The sequence below is a fragment of the Corvus hawaiiensis genome, chromosome 1 (genome assembly GCF_020740725.1).
Source record: "Corvus hawaiiensis isolate bCorHaw1 chromosome 1, bCorHaw1.pri.cur, whole genome shotgun sequence".
NCBI classification, from domain to species: domain Eukaryota; kingdom Metazoa; phylum Chordata; class Aves; order Passeriformes; family Corvidae; genus Corvus; species Corvus hawaiiensis.
In genome coordinates, this window is record NC_063213.1 from 1,314,378 (window position 1) to 1,335,423 (window position 21,046).

The 21,046-nt window shown below is 52.7% G+C and overlaps 1 protein-coding gene across 1 annotated transcript in view; it reads left to right on the forward strand.

Moving 5' to 3' along the window:
- The window catches only part of PTH1R (parathyroid hormone 1 receptor), a 77,052-nt gene that overhangs the window by 24,975 nt on the left and 31,031 nt on the right, over positions 1–21,046 (forward strand). Inside the window, exons 2-4 of the mRNA XM_048305968.1 lie at positions 7,845–7,950; positions 18,735–18,845; positions 20,879–20,997. Coding sequence (XP_048161925.1) covers positions 7,845–7,950; positions 18,735–18,845; positions 20,879–20,997 — 336 coding nt within the window. The remainder of the gene's footprint in view (positions 1–7,844; positions 7,951–18,734; positions 18,846–20,878; positions 20,998–21,046) is intronic.

The following is a 21,046-nucleotide window of genomic DNA, read 5'->3' on the forward strand; positions in this document are numbered from 1 at the left end:
ATCCTGGAAAAGGTGATGGAATCTCAGGTGGGGGGTCCCCATCGCTTGGTGATTAATGAGTGGCTTTTTTAGGGAAAGCAGCAGCAGCAGGAAATAAATCCCAGCTCCCGCCAGGTGATCCATGATTCCCACCGCAGAGCTCTGGCTCCGGCAGGGAGCACTTGGAAGCAAAACTCGGTTGCAACACTTTTAAGGAGGCTGTGGCTTATCAGGAACATCTGTCCCTGCCTAAGCCGGGCTGTTGGCTTTATAAAGCCTGAGTTACCGGGGAAAAGCCAGGGAACTGGGAAGAGCAGTTCTGGGAATGACCCGTGGAGAGGGTGCCGAGGAGCGGCAGGAAGGCGAGCGAGCCCCGTTGGGTGGCGGAGCCGCTCCCTGTGAGCTCATCCCGGGCTCCCTTTACGGCCTCCCAGGGAAAAGAGGCACTTTTAGGGAATGATTTAGGGAATGATTCATGGCGCTGTTTACGTGTCTGGCTTAGGAGGAGATAAATCACTCCTGGCACTGCAGGCACCGCCGGCTCCAACAAAGCGAACCCTGCTGGGATCCGCTTGGGATTTCATTCGGGATTTCATTCGGGATTAAACTCCTCTCGCCTCCAGCGGCGTGTGGCCCCAGCCCAGCAGCAGAGCAGGGATGGGGCTCATCCCATATCCAGGGATAATCTGGAGGGAAGGAATGGGGCAGCCCATGGGTCTGGGTGCTGCTCCAGAGACAGAGGGGTCCCCCAGCCATCACTCATCCCAGCAGGAATACAAATCCCAGATATTTTTAGCAGATCTGGGCCGGCACAGACGCAGCCCGAGGTGCCCAGTTCCAGTGGGACGTGCACGGATCAGCTGGATCCTCCCAAAACGGGACTTTAAAAAGGCTTTGGGCCATTTGGACTTGTCTGATATTTTTGATACGATTCCAAACACAGTTACAACTGGGAAGACAAGTGTGGAAGGGATAGAGGAAGGGTTAGATGGGATATTGGGAAGGAATTCCTGGCTGTGGGGGTGGTGAGGGACTGGAATGGAATTCCCAGAGAAGCTGGGGCTGCTCCTGGATCCCTGGAAGTGTCCAAGGCCACGTTGGACACTGGGGCTTGGAGCAGCCTGGGATAGTGGGAGGTGTCCCTGCCCACGGAATGGGGTGATGTTGGATGATCCTTCAGGTCCTTTCCAACCCAAACCATTCCCTGATTCCATGATTCAGCAGTAGGATGTGTTATTTCCTCTGATAATCTCCCTCACCCCACTCCTTTATTCCATGCTTTCCATGGAGATCTGTCTCAGCCTGGCTTTCCTTGTGTTTATGGATAGTCTGGGACAGCAGCGTGCCCCGGAATTTGGGTCCCTGATGGATCGGGAGAGCACTGACTCATGGAGCAAAGGCGTCACCACCTGCAGCCTTGAGTCTCCCAGGGAAACATCCAGGGGATTTTCCAAGCAAATCCAACAGGGAGGCAAAAATAAGAAACCTTCAGGGATTGACCAGACTGAGGCATCTGTTGTTCCAAGAGAGGGATGGAAACCAGGAGCTGGAGTCAGGCTGGGAATCTGAAGAGACAGGAAGTGGCCAAGGCCAGGTTGGACGGGGCTTGGAGCATCCCGGACTAGTGGGAATTGTCCCTGAGGTGGCACTGGATGATCCATAAGGTGCCTTCCGACCCAAACCATTCCATGCTGGTGCCAGATGTTTGGATTCTCCAACACGAACCCGCAGCACCTTTCCCAAATGGGATTCCCTGCACGTGGCTGGGATTCCTGCCCTGGATAAGATCCATAACCGGGATCCTTCCCGACCTTGGCCAGGGAACCGCCCGTATGACACCAGCCTTGCCTGGGTGACATCCAGCCCTGGAGGTGACCCCTCCCACCCCAAATCCTTCTTTTCCTGCCCCGACAGCCAAATTTCTGGGATATGGAGCTCATTGGCATCAATGGATGGGCGCAGCCCCGCCCCCACCACGGCAGCTCCCATCCTGAGGCACAATTCCCTGCCCAATCCATGCTGGAATGTGTCCCTGCCGTCCCCGGTGTCTCCTGGGCCGTGCCCTCAGTCCTGGCCGTGCTGCCCAGCGTGTCCCACGCAGATGATCCGAGGATGATCCCGAGGGAGCAGCTGTTGGCACTGGGAGCTCTCCGGGGTTTCCCCGCTCCCGGCCGTGGCTCCTGGCACACACGGAGCAGCGGGAATGTGGCCTGGAGCCCACAGCGCTCCGCGGCCTTGGCACAGCATTCCCAGGGCACGGATTCCACGTCTCCCTGCGGTCCAATCCCACCAGCAGCCGTGGGCTGGCAGGAGTCAATCCCAAATCCCTGCTGGGGCAGCGGGGAGGGATGTGGGATTGACCATTCCGGCAGAAATATCTCGGGAGCATCCCCCGAGCCCCTTTAGGGCCATCAAGGATGGGAAGGGGGAGTTTTGCTTCCAGCTAGATTTCTCTGGATGGAAGAAGGGAGGGCTGCTCCAGGTCTGTGCCTCTGGACAAGGGAATTGCTGGGATGAGGGTGCAGCTGGATGTTGGAGCAAATGCTCCAGGGAAAGGAGCAGGTTATCCTGACCTGAAGGGTTTGTGGTATCCCAGGACTCCGAGCTGCAGCAGGGAAGTTGTGCCAAGATTTTGCCTCTCTCCCCAAATTCCTGAGCTGCCTGAGGCCACGGAGTGATCCTGTGTTGATTCCTGGTCAGGGCTGCTGGAAGGTGAGGAGTTGGTGTTTTGGAAGGAGGAAAAACCAGGGAAATGGAAAAAAAAAGGGGAAAAAAGGAATCAATTCCAGCATGATCCGGAGCAGCTGTTTTGGGAATTCAGTAGAACCTTTGGATAATTTGCCCATGGGAAAGCTGGAGTCTCCAAGCCACGGGAGTCAGGAATTACCTTCAGCTGCCATGGAAGCACCGGGAGCAATCCCAAATTTCTCAGAATTTCTCACAGATCCGCTTGTCCAGCTTAAATTTAATCCTGCCTTGGTCTAGGTCTAGTCCTTGATCTCGAGCGTAGCTGAGTTGGGCTTGGCTCGTTTCATGGAAGTTATGGAGAAGTGGGGATGTCTCCAGCTAGGCCAGGCCTTCTCCAGACCAGAGGGGAGAACAGGATGGGATTCATGGGAATATCGGAGACATTTGGCTTGGGATTAATCATTCCTGAAGCGCGGAATGCGAGGGGTGTTGTTTGTGATCCAGGAACAGAATTCCGATCCCTGCTGATCCCTCTGCACCAGCTCCATGCTCCGACCCCTGGGAAGGACATCCCTGTCCAGGCAGCCTGATAGGAAGTTCTGGGAATTCTCTCCTTGCTGGGAAGTTGATTTTTCCATAGCTCAGCTCTTGGGTCCCACCTCATTTGTCCCAGGGGTGGAAAGTGGGAAATCCTTTGGGAGAGACAAATGTTCTCCCTAAATTCCTGTTCCTGGAAAGGCACCGTAAATCTCAGTTCTCCTGGATAAATGGCTGGTGCTGACTGCAAACTGTGGATTCTCAATCCTTGGAAGTGTCCAAGGCCAGGCTGGACAGGGCTTGGAGCACCCTGGGATGGTGGAAAATGTCCCTGCCCAGGGGTTGGAATGGGATGATCCTTAAGGTCCATTCCATCCCAAACCATTCCAGAATCATTTTCCCTTTCACTTTCCCAGCTATTACCCGGTGCTCTCCCAGCAGATCCCGGCATTCCTTGCCCTCAATCCCAACAAATCCGTTTGCCTGGAGCTGCTTTTTGAGCTGCTGCCAGGGAAGCGGCACAGAAAGGACCTCGTTCTTCCCGAAAATGGGGCCCATAAACGAGGATGAGCGGGACCTCACCGGGGACGTTTGGGGTTTGCTTTCGTGGCTGGGACATCAGCCAGGGAATGGAAATTCCAGAGGACATCCTCATCCTACCCCGCAGGCTCTGGAGGGGCAAGGAAAGGGAGGAAAAAGGGATCCAAAAGAATTTTACAGCCTCGGGATAAAGTCGTTGTGCCCCCTTCCCTTTGGCATTTCTGCTTTCTCCGGACACGGAGGGAAAAGCGACATTCCCAGATCTTTTCCCCAAGAGGAACTTTTATTTTCCAGCAAAACCCAGCACTGGGAAGAGGGGAGGGGATGATTGAGCAAGAGGAGCAGGTGGGATTTGATTGGAAAACTGGGAAGCGCAGGGAGGAGCCTCCATCCCTTCCAGGTGCTCTGGGGTGGGATTGCAGGAATGAAGGGAAAAGCTGCGCCTGTGGAGCCCCCGGGCTCCCGCATCCCTCGGGATAAAGCTATTCCTTGGAAAAACTGAACGCCAAGAAGCTCAGCGCAGGAATTTCTGCAGAGGAAATTTAGGGAAAGCTGATTTAAAGGGATTTGCTGGCAGCTTTTAGAGGGATTTTTAGAGGGATTAAGTCTTCAGGGACAGGATAACCTCGACCTCTTCCTCCAAAACAGCTGGATTTGGGAGCTGGACATGTCTGGGACAGTTTCTGCCTTCCCTTGGATGCTCCTCTTGCTCCCACAATTCCCATCGGCAAAAACTCCTCCTCAAAAATCCTTCCAGGGCTCCTGAGTGGCCAATTAATGGGAAAAAAAAAAAAACCAACCCAAAAAGGCTGATCCAATTTATTCCAGGTGTTGGTTTGAGGATGGAATAAATTCCAGCTGCTCTGGGCAGGTAGAGACTGTAAGAGGAGCTCTGACGGAATAGCTCAGCTTGGTGAATCCCATCCTGGATATTCCCAGTTTTCTCTCAAGGCAGGGAGTACTGGGAAAAATAGATCCTTATATTTATTCCTTTCTCTTGGTTAAAGGTGTTCTTCAGGATGAGAGATTTTTTTGGGGGGATAAAAAGGTGAAGGCTCGTGGGAATTGGAAAAAAAATCAGTGGAATGGGAAATGTTAAAGATGGGAATCTTGAGGAGTTTTTGGCTCTGGGATTCACTGGGATGAAAAATTCCTTTTATTTCCTTTTTTCATTGTCCTGAGCAGCAAGTGCAGGGAATTCCTGGAATAAACGGTGCTGGACTGGAGGAAATCCTGGATATTAATGCGGATTTTGGGATTCTCAGCGTGGCACAGGGGGTCTGTGGCCTTAAAAAGAGAGGAAATCCATGGATATTGATGAAATTATCCCTTTTGGGCCAATTTTCCATCCTAGCCCAGTTCCAGGAGGTGACACTTGAGGGGTCAGCAGCAGTTTAGGACATTCCTGGCCCTGGAATGTGCATCCAGAGTCCGGATTTTCCCAGCTCCTGCTGGATTTGGGCTTTGCTCATTTGTCTGATCCTGGTTTGGATCTCCTGGTGGGATTTGTTGGGATTTTTTTTCAGTCCTTGTTCTTTTTGAGTCTAAAATCCTGCAAATTAGGGATGAATTTCCCTCCTTTCTCCGTATCCTATGGACGTCTCATCCTGGCACCTCCATCCCTGTTTTCCTCCCATCCCAAGGGATCCAAATCCCCCCCAAAGCAGTGGCTGCTTCACTCCCAGCACTTCCCACTCATTCCCAAATCCTTCAGCCCCACTGAAGGGCACTCCTGGAGGTGAAGCCGCTCCTTTTGGTGCCTGGGAATCTCCAGATTCCCAAAGATCGGCAGAAACGACTCCTAATGGTTTTAGCAAGGCCGCCCCCCGGCATGTTTTGGGATCAGGTGTTGGGATTGTTTTTCCAAGGGAAAGCTTTGCCCAGCCAGATCCAAATGTGCCTTGGATCAGGAAGGCATCGTGAGGAAAACATTCCCGTGGATTCCTTTAACCTTGGACAGCCAGGCTGGGAGGAGGAGCAGGGAAGCTCTGCATTCTAATCAGGAGATCCAGGGCAGGAAAATCCGAGGAAAATCAGGAAAATGCGGTGTCAGGGAATTAAAATTCCTCCAGCAGCTGGAAGATCCAGAGGTGCTCCGGGTTTTCCAGCTCTGGGTGTTTGTGCTGTCCCACCTGCTGTCCCTTGATCCCAAATCTGAGGATTCCAGGGTTGGATAATCCTCAGTCCCTGGGGATCTTTCAGCCCCATGGAGGCACTGAAATGTCCCCACGAGGAGTTGGGACAGAGGGAATGACAAATTCCAGACCCCCAGCTCCCAGCCTGGATGTTTAATGGGATTTATCCAGCACCATTCCGTCATTTTCCTAACAGCTTTTGAGAACTGATGTCTTCAAATCCCAGGATTTAGTGAAAATCTCTGTTTTAATCCATAAATTTATAAACTTATTCGCGTTCACATTTCAACCCCTTTGGCCGAGGGGAAACTCACAAAGTCAGGCCCTAAATGGATTTTTTTATCCTTTAGACCATTTTTTGGGAGGAGAGGAGGGAATGTGGGGTTGGTTTTGGTGGATTTTTTTTAAGGATCAGGCAGGTTTAGGAAATTAAACCTGAGCTGAGCTCGGAGCTCTGCCCCTGCCCAGCTCCAGGCCCAGGACTTGGAGATTTTTCCCTTTTATTTCTGGGAACTGAAATGGGTTTTCTGTGCATCCCTCCAAGCACAGCCAGAGGAGCCGAGGGCTGAGCGTGCTTGGGATGAATCGCTCGGAATTCCTGAGGTCCCATCCCTCTAAATCCAGCCTAACTCCTCCAGCTTTGGCGGAATCGCTCCGGCTTTGTACGGATCCGAACGCCAGCAGGAGCTGACCCCGAGCTTTTCTGTTCCCAATCCAAGCTGAAACGAGGGATGGTGCCTTAAATGCGGACAGGCCAAACATCTGGGAAGGGCTGGAGTTGTTCCCATTAACGTGGACGCGGTTTGGAAGCGACTCCCGCGTGTGAAGGGTTTCGAGCCTGGATTTGTTCCAAGGACACGAAAACCCAACTCCTGTTTGACTCCCAGCCCCTTATCAGATTGAACTCCACAGCTGCGAGTCCATTGCCCCCCGTTCCTCTCCCTGGGAGCCCGCTGGGAACTCGCATCCCGGTTTATTTGGGAGCTGGGATTCATTAACCCTCGTTATGTCTTTCGGAGGGAGTTTTTGTCGGGCGTTAATTGGCCCTCAGCTGGTTCCTGTTACTGGCTTGGCAAAGGGAATGAGCTTGAAAGGAGGGAAGGAACCTGGGTTCAGGGTAGGGATGGCTTGGGGAGTGCAGGGAAATCATGGAATAGCTGGGTTGGGTTGGAAGGGATCCAAAGGATCATCCCATTCCCACCCTGCCATGGGCAGGGACACCTCCCACTATCCCAGGCTGCTCCAGCCTGGCCTTGGGCACTGCCAGGGATCCAGGGGCAGCCCCAGCTGCTCTGGCAATTCCAGCCCAGCCCCTCCCCACCCTCCCAGCCAGCAATTCCTTCCCAATATCCCACCCGAATCCCATTTTCCAGTCCTGTCCCTCCAGGCCTTGTCCCCAGTCCCTCTGCAGCTCTCCTGGAGCCCCTTTGGGCCCTGCAAGGGGCTCGGAGCTCTCCCTGGAGCAGAGGGTGGGAGACGCTGTCAGCTCCCAGCCCTGCCTGGGGCAGGCCCCTCCACACATTCCTGGGATTCAGGCAGGATTTTATGGAGCCTGATGCCTGTGGATGGAGCCTCCGTGCCGAGGAGGAAGCAGCAAGGGAGGTTGTAATTCTTAAGAGGAGAGGAGTCCTTGACATAAATTAGTTACTAGGAATGTTTTCCTCCTGGATTATCAGCCTCATCCCTGCAATCCGGGATGCTCCATCCCAGAATTTCCCCTGTGCAGCCTCATCCCTGCAATCCGGGATGCTCCATCCCAGAATTCCCGCTTCCACGTGCGAATGTGTGCGACAGGGGCACTCCCAGCCCGTGCTTCCATCGCCACATCCATGGATGATAATTCCACAGAGCTCCTTGGGACACAACCGCAGAGCAAACTGGGATTCCCAGGGCGAGGCTGAGGAAATCATGGATGCACGGGAGGGTTTGGAACTGGAATTTCACCTCTCTGTCCCCTCCTTGCAGGTGGATGCCGACGATGTCATCACCAAGGAGGAGCAGATCTTCCTCCTGCTGAAGGCCAAGGCCAAGTGCGAGCGCCACCTCAAAGCCAAGGTGCCCAAGGTGCACGGTGAGTGTTCCCAAATTCCGGGCTGGAGCTGGATCCATCCCTGCTCCACCCCCAGCCCTTCCCTCAGCCCCACTCGCAGAGCTCGGAGCAGGGAGGCAGCTGGAGGACCCCAAAGCGTTGGTTTTTCAGGATAGGCCATGGAGAGGAGGTTCCAGCGCGAGGGGTTGGAAAGCGAAGTTGTCCCAGACTTGTTCTGCTCCAGGATTCCAAATGCCGAGGGTTCAGGAGGATGAGGAAGTTGTGGAGTTACAGCCCTGATCTCGCAGGAGAGAGCATCAACCACCAGCTTTCTTGGGATCACAGAATTCCAGAATGGTTTGGGATGGAAGGGACCTTAAAGATCCCCTGCCATGGGCAGGGACACCTCCCACTGTCCCAGGCTGCTCCCAGCCCCAGTGTCCAGCCTGGCCTTGGGCACTGCCAGGGATCCAGGGGCAGCCCCAGCTGCTCTGGCAATTCCAGCCCAGCCCCTCCCCACCCTCCCAGCCAGCAATTCCCAATTCCCAATCTCCCATCCAGCCCTGCCCTCTGGCACTGGGAAGCCATTCCCTGGCTCCTGTCCCTCCATCCTTGTCCCCAGTCCCTCTGCAGCTCTCCTGGAGCCCCTTTAGGCCCTGCAAGGGGCTCGGAGCTCTCCCTATGTCCTTCCTTTCTCCAGGGGAACATTCCCAGCTCTCCCAGCCTGGCTCCAGAGGGGCTCCAGCCCTGGGAGCAGCTCCGTGGGATCCTCTGGACTTGTTCCAGAGGAGAGCCACAATTCCAAATCCCAAAATTCCTTTGCAGCAGTGATAAGGGAAACAAAACATCGCTCCAAGACCTTTCTCCTTCCGCGCTCTCTCTCCTCGGAAGGGCCCAAGCTCAGCTGAGCCTCTTCCTTCCCCTTCCTTTCTATTTTGGGCTGGAAAATCCTTCCCAGCTGTGGGGCTGGAGGGAGGAGGAAGGAGGGAACTCTCTCATGCAGGGAGCAAAGTCCTCACCCCCCGCCGGCTCCTTTCCTCACATTCCCAAGTGTTCGTTCCTGGAGAGCTGAGGGACCCTGCACCCCTCAGGGTGGGTGTCCCATCCCACTTCCCTCGATTTCCCGGGAAAATGGGACAACCCACGGAAAAACGGGACAACCCACAATGTTCCTGCAGCTCAGCTCTCTCTTCCCTCAGGGAGTGCTGTGGGAAAACCGGGAGACAGAGGGAATTGTCCCCAAATCCAGCTTTGCCACCTGGTGCCTTTGGAAAGGCCAGCAAGGGGCTGTGAAATCCCAGCTTTCCTTTGATTCCAAGCCTCCTGTTTTCCATCAGAAAACCTCAAGCCACATCCTCTTCGGCTCCTCCGTCCCCTCACCCCGTGCCCAATTAACACCTTGTTAATGAGCACATGTGCAAAGGCATTTCCTGCTGCTGTCTCCCTGCCCACCTGGGCCTGCTCCAGCGCCCCTTTTCCAGGTTTGAGGCAGCATTTGGGATCGATCCCCCTTCGTGGTGGGCAGGGACAGGGATGTGATTGACAGCCAGGTTTTGGGCTCATTCCCTGTGGACAGAGCAAAGGAAGCAAATCCCAGGGATTTGGTGCTGGTGTGAGACCTGGCTCTGGGGCTGGAAGAGAAAAATTCCAACCCGTGGTGGTTTAATCCCATGGACACAACTCCTGCCTCTGGAAAAAGCTGCTCTGAGCTCCTCAGGCTCCCTGCTCCATCCCCTACGGCAAATCCAATCCCAAATGGTCCAAGAGGAGGAATCACCTGGATTCCAAGGTTTTGGAGACTTCAAACCTTCATTAGCAGAGGGGAATTGGATCCAATTAATTGGCACTTATCTAAAGGCAGAATGAATTCCCCCTCAACCTTTCCCAAGGAATGTTTTTTTAGGATTTGGCAGCCCAGAAATTCCCCCTAGGAATTTCCAAACAAGGCAGGGAACCCAGACTGTCCCTAAGATGGTCTAGGGAGTTTGTGGTCCCAACAGAGGGTTTTCCAATTTGGAAAAGTCCTTCCCACTTTCCAGAGGAGCTGCCATCCACAGATTTTGGGATTTCAGATGTCCTTGGACACAGGGAAAGTGGTTGGGTCCAGCCCTTTCCTCCTTGGATAATCCGGAAATTGGGACGCAGTGTCTGTTTTGGGATCAGGGACACGCAGATCCGCGGCCTCCTCATCCAGAGGGAGGATCTCATCCCGCTACCTCTTCCCTCACTGCAGATCCCAAAGAAAAACCAGGGAAGGACAATGATCTCCCCAGTTATGACGCTCCAGCTCCTATTTGCAGACAGGATTTAAAAGGAAAAGTGCATGAGGCAAAGTAGGGTTGGTTTGGAGCAAAATAAATCCTGGGCGGTTTTTCCACTGGTTTCCTATGGTCAAATCCATGCTGGGTTTGTCATTCCAAAGAAGGAAAAAGGACAGGCCCACGATGAGGCAGAAATTTGGGGAGATCCTAAGGAAAACACATCCCACAGTTATCCAAGGGTGGGATTTCTCCAGCTTTTCTTAAGAAGTTTGTGGTGAAGGAAAAGATCCAAGTTCAGCTCTGCTGGAAGGGATCTGCCTGCAGAGCCAGAATCCCTCTGGGATCATCCTGGAGCAGCTCCAATCCAGGCCCAACCCTGCTGCCAGCCCGGGGGTGTCGGATGTTTGGGAAAGGAGAAAGTTCCTACTTAAAATTCCTGACCCAAGGCAACAAGGAGCAACCTGGGACTCGAGGGGGATCTCTCCAGGGAAACTCCTCACCACTGGGGTCATAGGAAAAGAGTCTTTGACCCCATTCCGGAGAGTGGGAACATGTCCTGGCTGGCAGGGCTGATATTCCAAAGTCTTAGGGGGCAAAAAGGTTAAAACCCTCTAAAATTCCAAACTTTCTTCAGCCGCTGTTTACGTGTACAAGCTCCAGATTTCCTTTTTTTCCTCTCTAGAAAGGTTAAAATTCTGCTTTACGGGAGGATGAGCTCCCTGCTCTCCTCCTGGGATGGCTCACAGGGATCCTCTGGCCACCTCCCAGGTGTCCCTGAGCCCTGGCTCCTGATCCACGTGGCTCCCACGTGGATCTGTGCCGTGGGCAGCGGAGCCTGAGCCGCTCCAGGAGCTTCCAAAGAGCCCCGTCAGGATTCGTGCGTCATCTCCACCTTTGGCTGAGGCACTGAGGGCTGGAGACCCAAAAATTGAAACCAAAAAAACCCCAAACCCCTTCCCCCACAAGCATTTGGTTTCCTCCTTTTCTCTTTTCTTTCCCCTCCCCTTTTTTCCCTTAAATTTAGTCTCCAGATGAAAGCCTTTGGGAAAGAACAGGAAACCCGAACATTTCTCTTCTCCCTACACAAATATTCCATCCCAGCCCTGGTGGGCAGCTGATGCCACCCCAAAGTTAAACCTGGAAGGGGATGAAGTGAAATTCCCAGCCCGGAGCCATCAGGCCTGATTTTTTTTTTTTAATCCATGAATTAAAAGCTTGTCTTTCCCTGGTTTGGAAAAGGAGATGGGACGTTTTGTGGGGAAAGAAGCGGGATTTTTGCACAACCCTGTCATTAGCAAAGGCCATGGGCAACTCTTTCTCTGAGCCCGAGGTGTTGCAGCTCCAAATTGGGTTGTTTTTTTAATAAATAAACTTATTTTCCCAGGAAAGGTGTTATTTTTAGTTGGGAATCTGGGTCTGTTTACCTGGGTTGTGCATCCCAGTTTGGCTTCATTGTCCCTAAAGGACCTAGACCCGATTCCAGGCTCTCCCTGGGCCTGAGGAACCCCAAAATCTGCTCCTGGTTTCCTCTCCAGAGGCTCCAGCACCATTCCCTGATGCCAGGAGCTTCCAGAGGCTGGGAGAAGCCTCAGGAACCTCAGAAATTAATGGAGACAAAAGCATCCCGAGCCCTAAACACCCCAGCCCTCTATAAATCCATACTCTCTCCAGCTATTTCCATCTTCTCCCAGTTTCTGTTCTCAATCCTTGTGGCTCAACAGTGCAGATGTGCCCCAAGTTCCACAAAAACCCCAAACCATCCCTTGTGAACATATTCCCAGCACAGTTTTGTCCTGGAAAAGCTGTCACTGCCCCAGTGGACACCAACTGGGGGGTCAACAAGGACCAGGAGAGCTCTGAGCATGGAATCACGGATGAGGAGAGCTTTCAGGATGGAATTATGGACCAGGAGAGCTTTTAGGATGGAATTATGGACCAGGAGAGCTTTCAGGATGGAATCATGGACCAGGAGAGCTTTGAGGATGGAATTATGGACCAGGAGAGCTTTCAGGATGGAATCACGGACCAGAGTGTTCCTCTGGAGTGTGAGGGAGTTCAGAGGCATGGATATGAACCATGATGGACTTGAAGGAGCTGAAAATGGGATGTGGCCTCTACCCGCAAAGTTTTATGGGCCAAGAATTCCCAGTCCTATTGAGGAATATCCACAGAGCAGACAAATAGGTCTTGGAACACATGGGAGGAATGGATCTTGGGAATTATGAGAGGCACAGCTGGTCCATGGTTTAGATTTGTGAAGGAACACAGGGAAAGGGTGGGAAACGCTCCGAAGGGTGGCTGAACTCTAATGCTAATTATCGACCTTATTTTAATTGGTATGAGTGATATTACCCCCTCTCCGAGGGAGGCTGGAGGGCTTTGGAAGGACTGGATGTGCTGGAATGAGGAAAGAATGGGATGTGCCAGCAGTGGCAGGTCGGGGGGTTCCGATGGGATGGGGGAGGTTGTGTTTCTGCTCCTGGGTTGGGAATGCAGGGCCGGGGGGGGATGGGCAGTGTCTGGAACCAGCTGGTGAGGTCAGGAAGGTGCCTCCGGAGCTGGGTCATGCCAGGAATTGTCTGGTGACGCTTCTGGCCTTGTGACTGGGCTGAGCTGAGACAGGCTGTGACTTGGAACAGCTCCTGGCCCCCGTGTCCCCTCCAGTGCCCAGTGCCTCCGGGGCTGAGCGTGGAAGGGGTGTTCTCCCAATAAACACCGGGGTGAAGACCAGCAAAGGTCTTTGAGCGGTGACGGGCAGAAGCTGCCTCCATCCATGGCCATGGAACTTCAGGAGTGGGTCCAGTGGAGATGAGGAAGGGCTTGGAGCGTCTCCCTGGCCTTGTGGATCAACAGTGCAGATGTGCCCCAAATTCCACAAAAACCCCAAACCATCCCTTGTGAATGTATTCCCAGCACAGTTTTGTCCTGGAAAAGCTGTCACTGCCCCAGTGGACACCAACTGGGGGGCTCAACATGGACCAGGAGAGCTTCGAGCATGGAATCATGGATGAGGAGAGCTTTTAGGATGGAATCAGCACAGGCTGAGGGAGCCGGGGCTGCTCAGCCCCGAGAGGAGCCCCAGCTGAGAGGGGCCCTCAGCCCCGGCTGTCCCTGGCTGCAGGGAGGGCTCAGGGCAGGGCCCGGGCTCTGCTCCGGGGCCCGGCAGCGGCCCCAGAGCCACGGGCAGGGCCTGATCGCAGGGAGTTCCACCTGCACAGGAGGCAGAACTGCTGCCCTGGGCAGGGCCCAGCCGTGAGCAGAGACCAGAGGGGCTGTGGGGTCTCCTCACGGGGATATTCCAGAGCTGTCAGGATGCAATCCCGTGCCCTGAGCTCTGGGATGGCCCTGCTGGAGCAGGGAGGTGGCACCAGGTGCCCACTGTGGTCCCTTCCAGCCTGATTCTGTTGGATCACCTCCTTCCATACTATCCAAACAACCGTATCCCTCACCCCTTCCTCCAGCCACACCCCCTACAGATCCATACGTCCCCAAATGCAGCCCCTCATCCACCCCCTGCCCTCACAGCCAGGTTTGAAATCCATCTGCAAACCCCCGAACTCAATTCCTGCCCCTCCAAGGCCCCATTCCTCCCCCTTCCTATCCCAAAACAATTCCTCCCAAAAAGATTTCCCCCCTCTTCCCATCCCAAAACGATTCCTCCCCTTTCCTATCCCAAAAAGATTTCCCCCCTCTTCCCATCCCAAAACGATTCCTCCCCCTTCCTATCCCAAAATGCTGCCTCATTTTTTTTGGTCATTCCTCCCCGCCTGCTTCCAATGCCCCAAATGTCCTTCCCGTAATGGAGTGACCACAATCACACAGCGTATTCCAACTGTGGTCTCCCGGGTGCCGGAATGAGCCGGGCTGATTTATATTCCGTGCCCCTGGATAAACACCTCGAGCCCGTGTTTGCATTTGTGCAGCTGCCAAGGAGCCTCGCAGATGGTTTGAACGTGTTCTCCACATGCAAAGTGTCCCATTCCGGCTGAAATGGGAATTGAGGCTAGGGGGGAAGGAAGGGAGCAGGAAAGGAAGGGAAAAGGGGGATGGGATAGGAGCGGGAAGGAGGGAAAAACTCTCCGTGCACCCTGAGGGGGGTTATCCCAAATTTGCTCCTTCTTTTCTCTCTTCCACCAAAGCAACCTCTGGGATTCTGGCTTGGCTGGGGGGGGGGGGGAGTGAAAACAAGGAGCAAAATGAGGGAGGCATTTGGGACAGCCCCTTCCAAAGGATTCTGGGATTGGCCTTCCGGCCTTCCAAAGGGAAATCCTGTAGCAGTGACATCCAAGAGAGTTTTTGCTTGCTCCCGTCTTGGAATGACAGCAAATTCCATTCCCTGAGATCCCAGCCTTCAAGGGGGAAGGAGAGATCCAAGAGATGTCCTGGTGGATAAGGAGCTGTCCCTGAGCCTGGGACAGGAGCCAATGGGATCCTGGAGGGATGCCATGCTTCCCTTCAGGACTCATTTCTTCAGGAATGTCATCCAAGAGAGTTTCTGCTTGTTCCCATGTTGGAATGACTGCAACTTCCATGCCCTGAGATTCCAACCTTCAAGGGTGAAGGAGAGATCCAAGAGATGTCCTGGTGGACAAGAGCCAGGGGGATCCTGCAAGGATCCCATGTTTCCCTTCAAGGCTCATTTCTGCAGCACTGAAGTGGTCGATGATGTCCTCAAAACATGAGGAATTCCAGTGCCATTCCCGCTTTCCCTGTCCCCATCCGGGAGATACGCAGCTCTGAATTTGGAGGAGCTTCACCCACAGGCAAATCCCTCAGGGATAAAAAGGATCATCCCTCTGGCATTGCCTGGACGACGGATACACTCCCAAAACACTTTGGGATATGGGATATGTGTGAGATTTCCTTGTTTTCTTTAGAGTTTATGGATTCCTTTGGACTTCCATTATCCGTGAATCCTACTATTTCTTCCAAGGAAAGCAATGGTTGACTTTTCCAGTTCCCTGTCCTGAACCACCTGGATCGATCCAAACAGCACAGTGGAACCCTTGAACTCATTTTCACCAAAATTCCAAGAGCTTTTCCATCGGCTTTTCCAAAGAATTGGATCCTTTGGAATTCTCCGTGCTCTGGAATATTGTTACCAGTGTCTCAGGAGGAACTGGCTTATTTTTAACGGGCCAAACTTGCCCAGTTCTCAGTTTTCTTCTTGGAATTCATTGTGGATCTCCTTGGAGAAATGACCGGGAGAAAAGGAAAACAAAGGGAGAGGCCAAGTTGTGATTACTGTGCATGTTTTTATAAATTAAGGAAAAAAATGTTTGGAGGAGATCTTTGAGCAAACAAACAGAAGGGAATGGCTTGTTTGGATTCCAGCACAATGGGATAGACAGGCTTTTCCCTTCCTGTTTTATCAGAGATTCATGGAATGGTTGGGCTTGGGAGGAGCCTTAGAGATTATCCAGTCCCACCCCATTCCAAGGGCAGGGAGAGCGCCCACTGTCCCAGGTTGCTCCAAGCTGGCCTTGGACACTTCCAGGGATGGCGTATCCACAAATTCTCTGGAAAAGCTGTTCCAGTGCTTCACCAGCCTCATTATAAAAAATTTCTTCCTTGGAATTTGTTGGAATGAACCCTCCTGTGGTTTAAACGCATCCCTCCTTGTCCTCCCAGGAGGTCTCCGTAGATGGGAGGAACGGAGGGATTCGGGATAGGACAGGAGGATGGAGGGTTTTGGGATAGGAGGATTGGAGGGATTCAGAATAGGAGGAAGAGGCGGATGGAGGGGATCTTCTCTGGGACACTGAGGGGACAAACAGCTTTTGGCTGTGTTAAACCCCAGGAATGTGGATCCAACAATCCCAAAGTGTGGCTGCTCCTGACATCAGTCCGTATTTCCATTTGAAAAACGTTTTCCAAGTGCTTCAGTCAGGGTAGGAGCTCCTCAAATCATTCCAGGAGCTCCAGAGGCACCTGGCTTGACCTGTGGATGTTCCTCACCAGGTTTCCCTACCTGTAATCCCTGCTCCTGACCCAAATCCTCTCTCCTACCCCCGTGGCTCCCAGAATTTCCAGGAAACAGCCGTGTTATCCTGACTTTTAGGGGGGTTTCCAGGTAGCAGCTCCCAAATATCCACCTTCCCTTCCTTTAACTCATCCATCACCGGGCAATTCCAGGAAGGAAACGATCACTGAGATGTTTTATCCCTCCTCCAAATTCACCTGGAATGGCTTTTCCAAGCAAGGAGCAGGGTGAGAGAGGCCGGAGATGATGCAGAGATGGAGAAGAGGGGGAGGAGATCTCTCTGGGGCGGTTCAGGTGTTGGTAACAGCGACGGATGATTTTGTTGGGAAGCTTGGACACTTCCCGAATTTTGAGTCCCGCGGGATTCTTATCAGCTTTAATGGCTCAGTTCCAGAGACCGAATCCTTTCACGAATCATTCCCACGCAGAGGGAGACTTTTAAATGCAAAACTCATCCTTTTAGATATTTCTAGGGCAGCTCTCGGCTCCCCAAATTGTCCCCACACAAAGCAGCATTCCAGAGGTGTCCCACCACTGTTCCCTTCAGCTTTTTGGGATGATTTTGGGTGGCTCAAAGTACCCAAAAATAAATAATTGCAGGGTCTGTTACCAGTTTTCCACGTTTCCAGCACGAGGAGGATGCACCCACCACAAAATGATAAAATTCTTATTTTCTGGCCGAAGATTTCGGTGTGATACAAAATGAAACCTCTTAAAAGTGAAATTGCCCTTGGGAAATCGTGAAGATTTTGGAAAAGTAGGCGATTTTCTCTCATTTCGGAGCACTTTTGGAGGAATATTTTTCCCTCAGAGTTGTTTCTCCACTGTGCTTCCTTTAATGTTTACCCAAATTGATTTATTTTGCCATAAGAACTGGTTTTATTTTAAGCAAGAGCACTTTGAGGGCTCCATTAAATCTTTATTTACTTTCTTGTCTGCAGAAAAGACCTCAAGGACATCAACATTTTATTCTGAGCCAAATTTTGTGGGGCCCTGCGTTAGTTGGTTTTATTTTTTTTCCCTTTGTCTTTTGTACCTTCCAGAGAACCGAAAAATAAACAAACCTTTTTTTCCCAGTGTAAGTTATCCTGCAAATAACGAGTCAGAGGGAAGGGTTTTCCCAGTTTCCATGAATGGGAAATGCAGTATTTTTCTTCTCCTAACGGGACTTCAGGCAGAGAAAATGCAATATTTTTTTCCCCTCTTTTTTATCACGTGGATGTGGAGGAATTTTAGCTCCTTCCCCTCACTCCCCCTTGATGTTCCGAAGAAAGGCTGGGATTTGTCGGGTCCTTTTCATCCACACGAAATTAGAGATAAGAAATCAGCTGCTGAATGAAATTTTCAGTGTTTGTCATGTCCTAAAACCCACCAAGCTGAATAAATCGGTGTCGGCTCCGACCCTGGAGCAGCCAAAGGGCTTTAAAGCATTCCCGGTTTTCCTTTAATCTTGGGAAAGCGCATTGGTGAGGAAGGGTGGATTCCTGGGTGGTTTGAAGCTTTGATTTTCATGGGATACGTGGAGATCTTGGCCCTGCTTTGGATTTAGTTCCTAGAGGAGTTTTTTGTGGATAAGGCAGGTGGTTCCTGTCCCTTTGGATTCCCGGGTAACTCCTGTGTCCGACTCTTGATAAGCTCCTGGCTGAGGGCAGACACAGCTCTGGGAGCGGATTTGGGGCAGATCCACCACTCTTAGCATTTCACTCCCAATATTCCACTGCAGCTGGAATTTTATGGCTGGGTGCAGTTATCCAGCCGAAAGCCGAGGAGTTCCCTGAGGACACAGAGCTGGGAGCAAGCAATGCCTTGGGGGATTGTGGAGCCCTTTGGAGGGACCTGGACAGGTTGGGGAGATGGGCAGAAAGGAAACTTCTGGAATTCAGCGAGGGCAAGAGCAGGTGCTGGATGTGGGGAGATCATCCCATTCCAACCCCCTGCCATGGGCAGGGACACCTCCCACTATCCCAGGCTGCTCCAAGCCCCAATGTCCAGCCTGGCCTTGGGCACTGCCAGGGATCCAGGGGCAGCCACAGCTGCCCTGGGAATTCCATTCCAGTCCCTCCCACCCTCCCAGCCAGCAATTCCTTCCCAATATCCCATCTAAATCTACTTCTTTCAGCTCAAAGCCATTCCCTGGCTCCTGTCCCTCCAGGCCTTGTCCCCAGTCCCTCTGCAGCTCTCCTGGAGCCCCTTTAGGCCCTGCAAGGGGCTCGGAGCTCTCCCTGTGTCCTTCCCTTCTCCAGGGGAACATTCCCAGCTGTCCCAGCCTGGCTCCAGAGCAGAGGGGCTCCAGCCCTGGAGCAGCTCCATGGATTCCTCTGGGCTCTCTCCAGCAGCTCCAGGTCCTGGTGCTGTTGGACCCAGAGCCGGACACAGTTTGTTCTTGTGGAACAAAACTTGGGATAATTTGCACCTTCTGGAGCCAAACACTAAGAAGGAATTGGCAATGATTCCCAGGACTTCTTTCTCCCAATGGAATGCCAGCGTTGGCTTCTTCACGGAGGGCCCTCTCCAAGCAGGGGGACCTCGGTGTCACCTCTGCAGCTGCAGTGACTCCTCTTTGTCCCTGTTCTCTCCCACAGATGGCTTCTGCCTTCCGGAGTGGGATGGCATCGTGTGCTGGCCCGAGGGCGTGCCCGGCAAGGTGGTGGCCATGCCATGCCCCGAGTACATCTACGACTTCAACCACAAAGGTGGGTGTGGTCCCCAGGGCCGGCGCAGGACATTCCCGACAGCCAGGAAATCCAAAATTCCCTTCATCGTCCCTTTCTTCTCACACGGTGCCTCCCTTCCGAGCAGGAGTAAAACCAGGGAAGAGGAAGGGAAGGAGCGGCCGTCGTTTATTGCTAATGGAAGAAAAGCTCCGTTGGAGCTGAAATAACGACACATTTCCCGCACAGAATCACGAATTTCCCACACAGACTGGGACGTTCTAAGCACCAGCTACCTGCTTACAACAGGTTGTGAATCCCAGAGATTTCCAAATCTGGATTGATTGGATCCCACAAGCTCTGTGTAGCAATAGAACCCCAAAATATTCTTCCAGTTTTAATTCTCCACCTCAGGGCTCCGTTAATTCTGTGTGCAGAGCCCTGGTGGGAGTCTGGGAGCAGAATGTGGGAATTCCTCCTTATCTCCCTTTCCCTCAAGCTCCGCATTTCTTGGCTCGCTGGCGATGCCGGGAAGTCTGAGGGTGTTTTTAGAAGCGATCGATCGGAGCACACTCGGCCCCTCAGTGAATGTTCCAAGCACCCAAGGAGGGAAAAAGGAGGGAATTCAGACTCTCTGCTCGGAGCAGAGCACTGCTGGGGCTTTCAGAAAGCAGTGACATTCTCAGGCATCCTGGCCGCTCACAGTCTGTCCTGACTATTCCATAAGGGACTGGGAACTGGGATTCACTCCTGGCTGGTGACCTCTCGTTCTTCACCTCAAAGGCCAGGAGGAACAAGGAGTCAGAGAATCCTGGAATTATTTAGGGTGGAAAAGCCCTCCAAGATCAGTCCAATGACCCCCCAGCACTGCCAAGGCCACCCCTGACCATGTCCCCCACATCGGGCTGGTAAATCCCTCCAGGAACGAGGGCTCCACCCTTGCCCTGGGCAGCTGTGCCAGGGCCGGACAGCCCTTTCCAGGAAGGAATTTTCCCAATATCCAACCTAAACCTCCCTTAGTGCAATCCATCCCTTTTTTTTCCTCAATATTCCAACATGGCTTGGATTCCTCACTTCACTGATATCCACTGGGTAAATCAGGGAGTGTGGGAGCCTGATGGAGACCCTTAGATGATGGAATCAGAGAATCCTGGAATAGGTTGGGTTGGAAAGGACCTTAAAATTCATCCCATTCCCACCCCTGCCATGGGCAGGGACACCTCCCACTGTCCCAGGCTGCTCCCAGCCCCAATGTCCAGCCTGGCCTTGGGCACTGCCAGGGATCCAGGGGCAGCCCCAGCTGCTCTGGCAATTGCAGCCCAGCCCCTCCCCACCCTCCCAGCCAGCAATTCCCAATTCCCAATCTCCCATCCATCCCTGCCCTCTGGCACTGGGAAGCCATTCCCTGGCTCCCATCCCTCCATCCCAGACTAAAAATCCCTCTCCATGTTTCCTCACACTCCCTATCAGCTCTCCCTCTAGTCCCAAGATCCATGGATTAATCCCTGTTTTCTATGAGGGGCTTTTAACGCACACCTGATGCCACAATTCCCACACGGATATCTGAACAGGGATATTCTCCTCTACCAGCCAAATCCAAGGATGAAACCTTGCTCTCCCTTCCTTCTCCATCTCCATGAGGAGGGCACGGGTAAAAAAAATACCCTTGGACATCCCCTGAGCCTGGAAACGAAGAGCAAAATAATATAAACCACCCTTCTTTTCTCTTTTTTTCCATAGGGAGAGATGCAAGGAATTCTGAGGATAATTCTGAAAACAATTCCGAATAATTCTGAATAATTCTGATAATGCTGAAAACCAAGGCTTCTCTCCTTGATTTGCAGACCCAACATCTGAACTTAAACCCTAAGAAAGCCCAAAACCCCAAGATCAACTTATTAAAGGCTCCATGGTGTTTCTCAGCTAAAAAATGGATAAAATTGATCAATTGATATGGGGATGGAAGCTGGTTTTTGCAGCTGAGCTTCCAAGCAGGCAGGAAGCCCCAGGGATCCACTCTGGGATGAATTTCCTCCCATTTCCCTGCTGATTCCGTGTCTCCTTTCTCTCCGTAGGCCACGCTTATCGCCGGTGTGACCTGAACGGGAGCTGGGAGCTGGTCCCGGGCAACAACCGCACCTGGGCCAACTACAGCGAATGCGCCAAGTTCCTCACCAACGAGACGAGGGAAAGGGTAGGCATTCCCATTCCTGCACGGAGCAGGAATTTCTGGCCTCATCCCC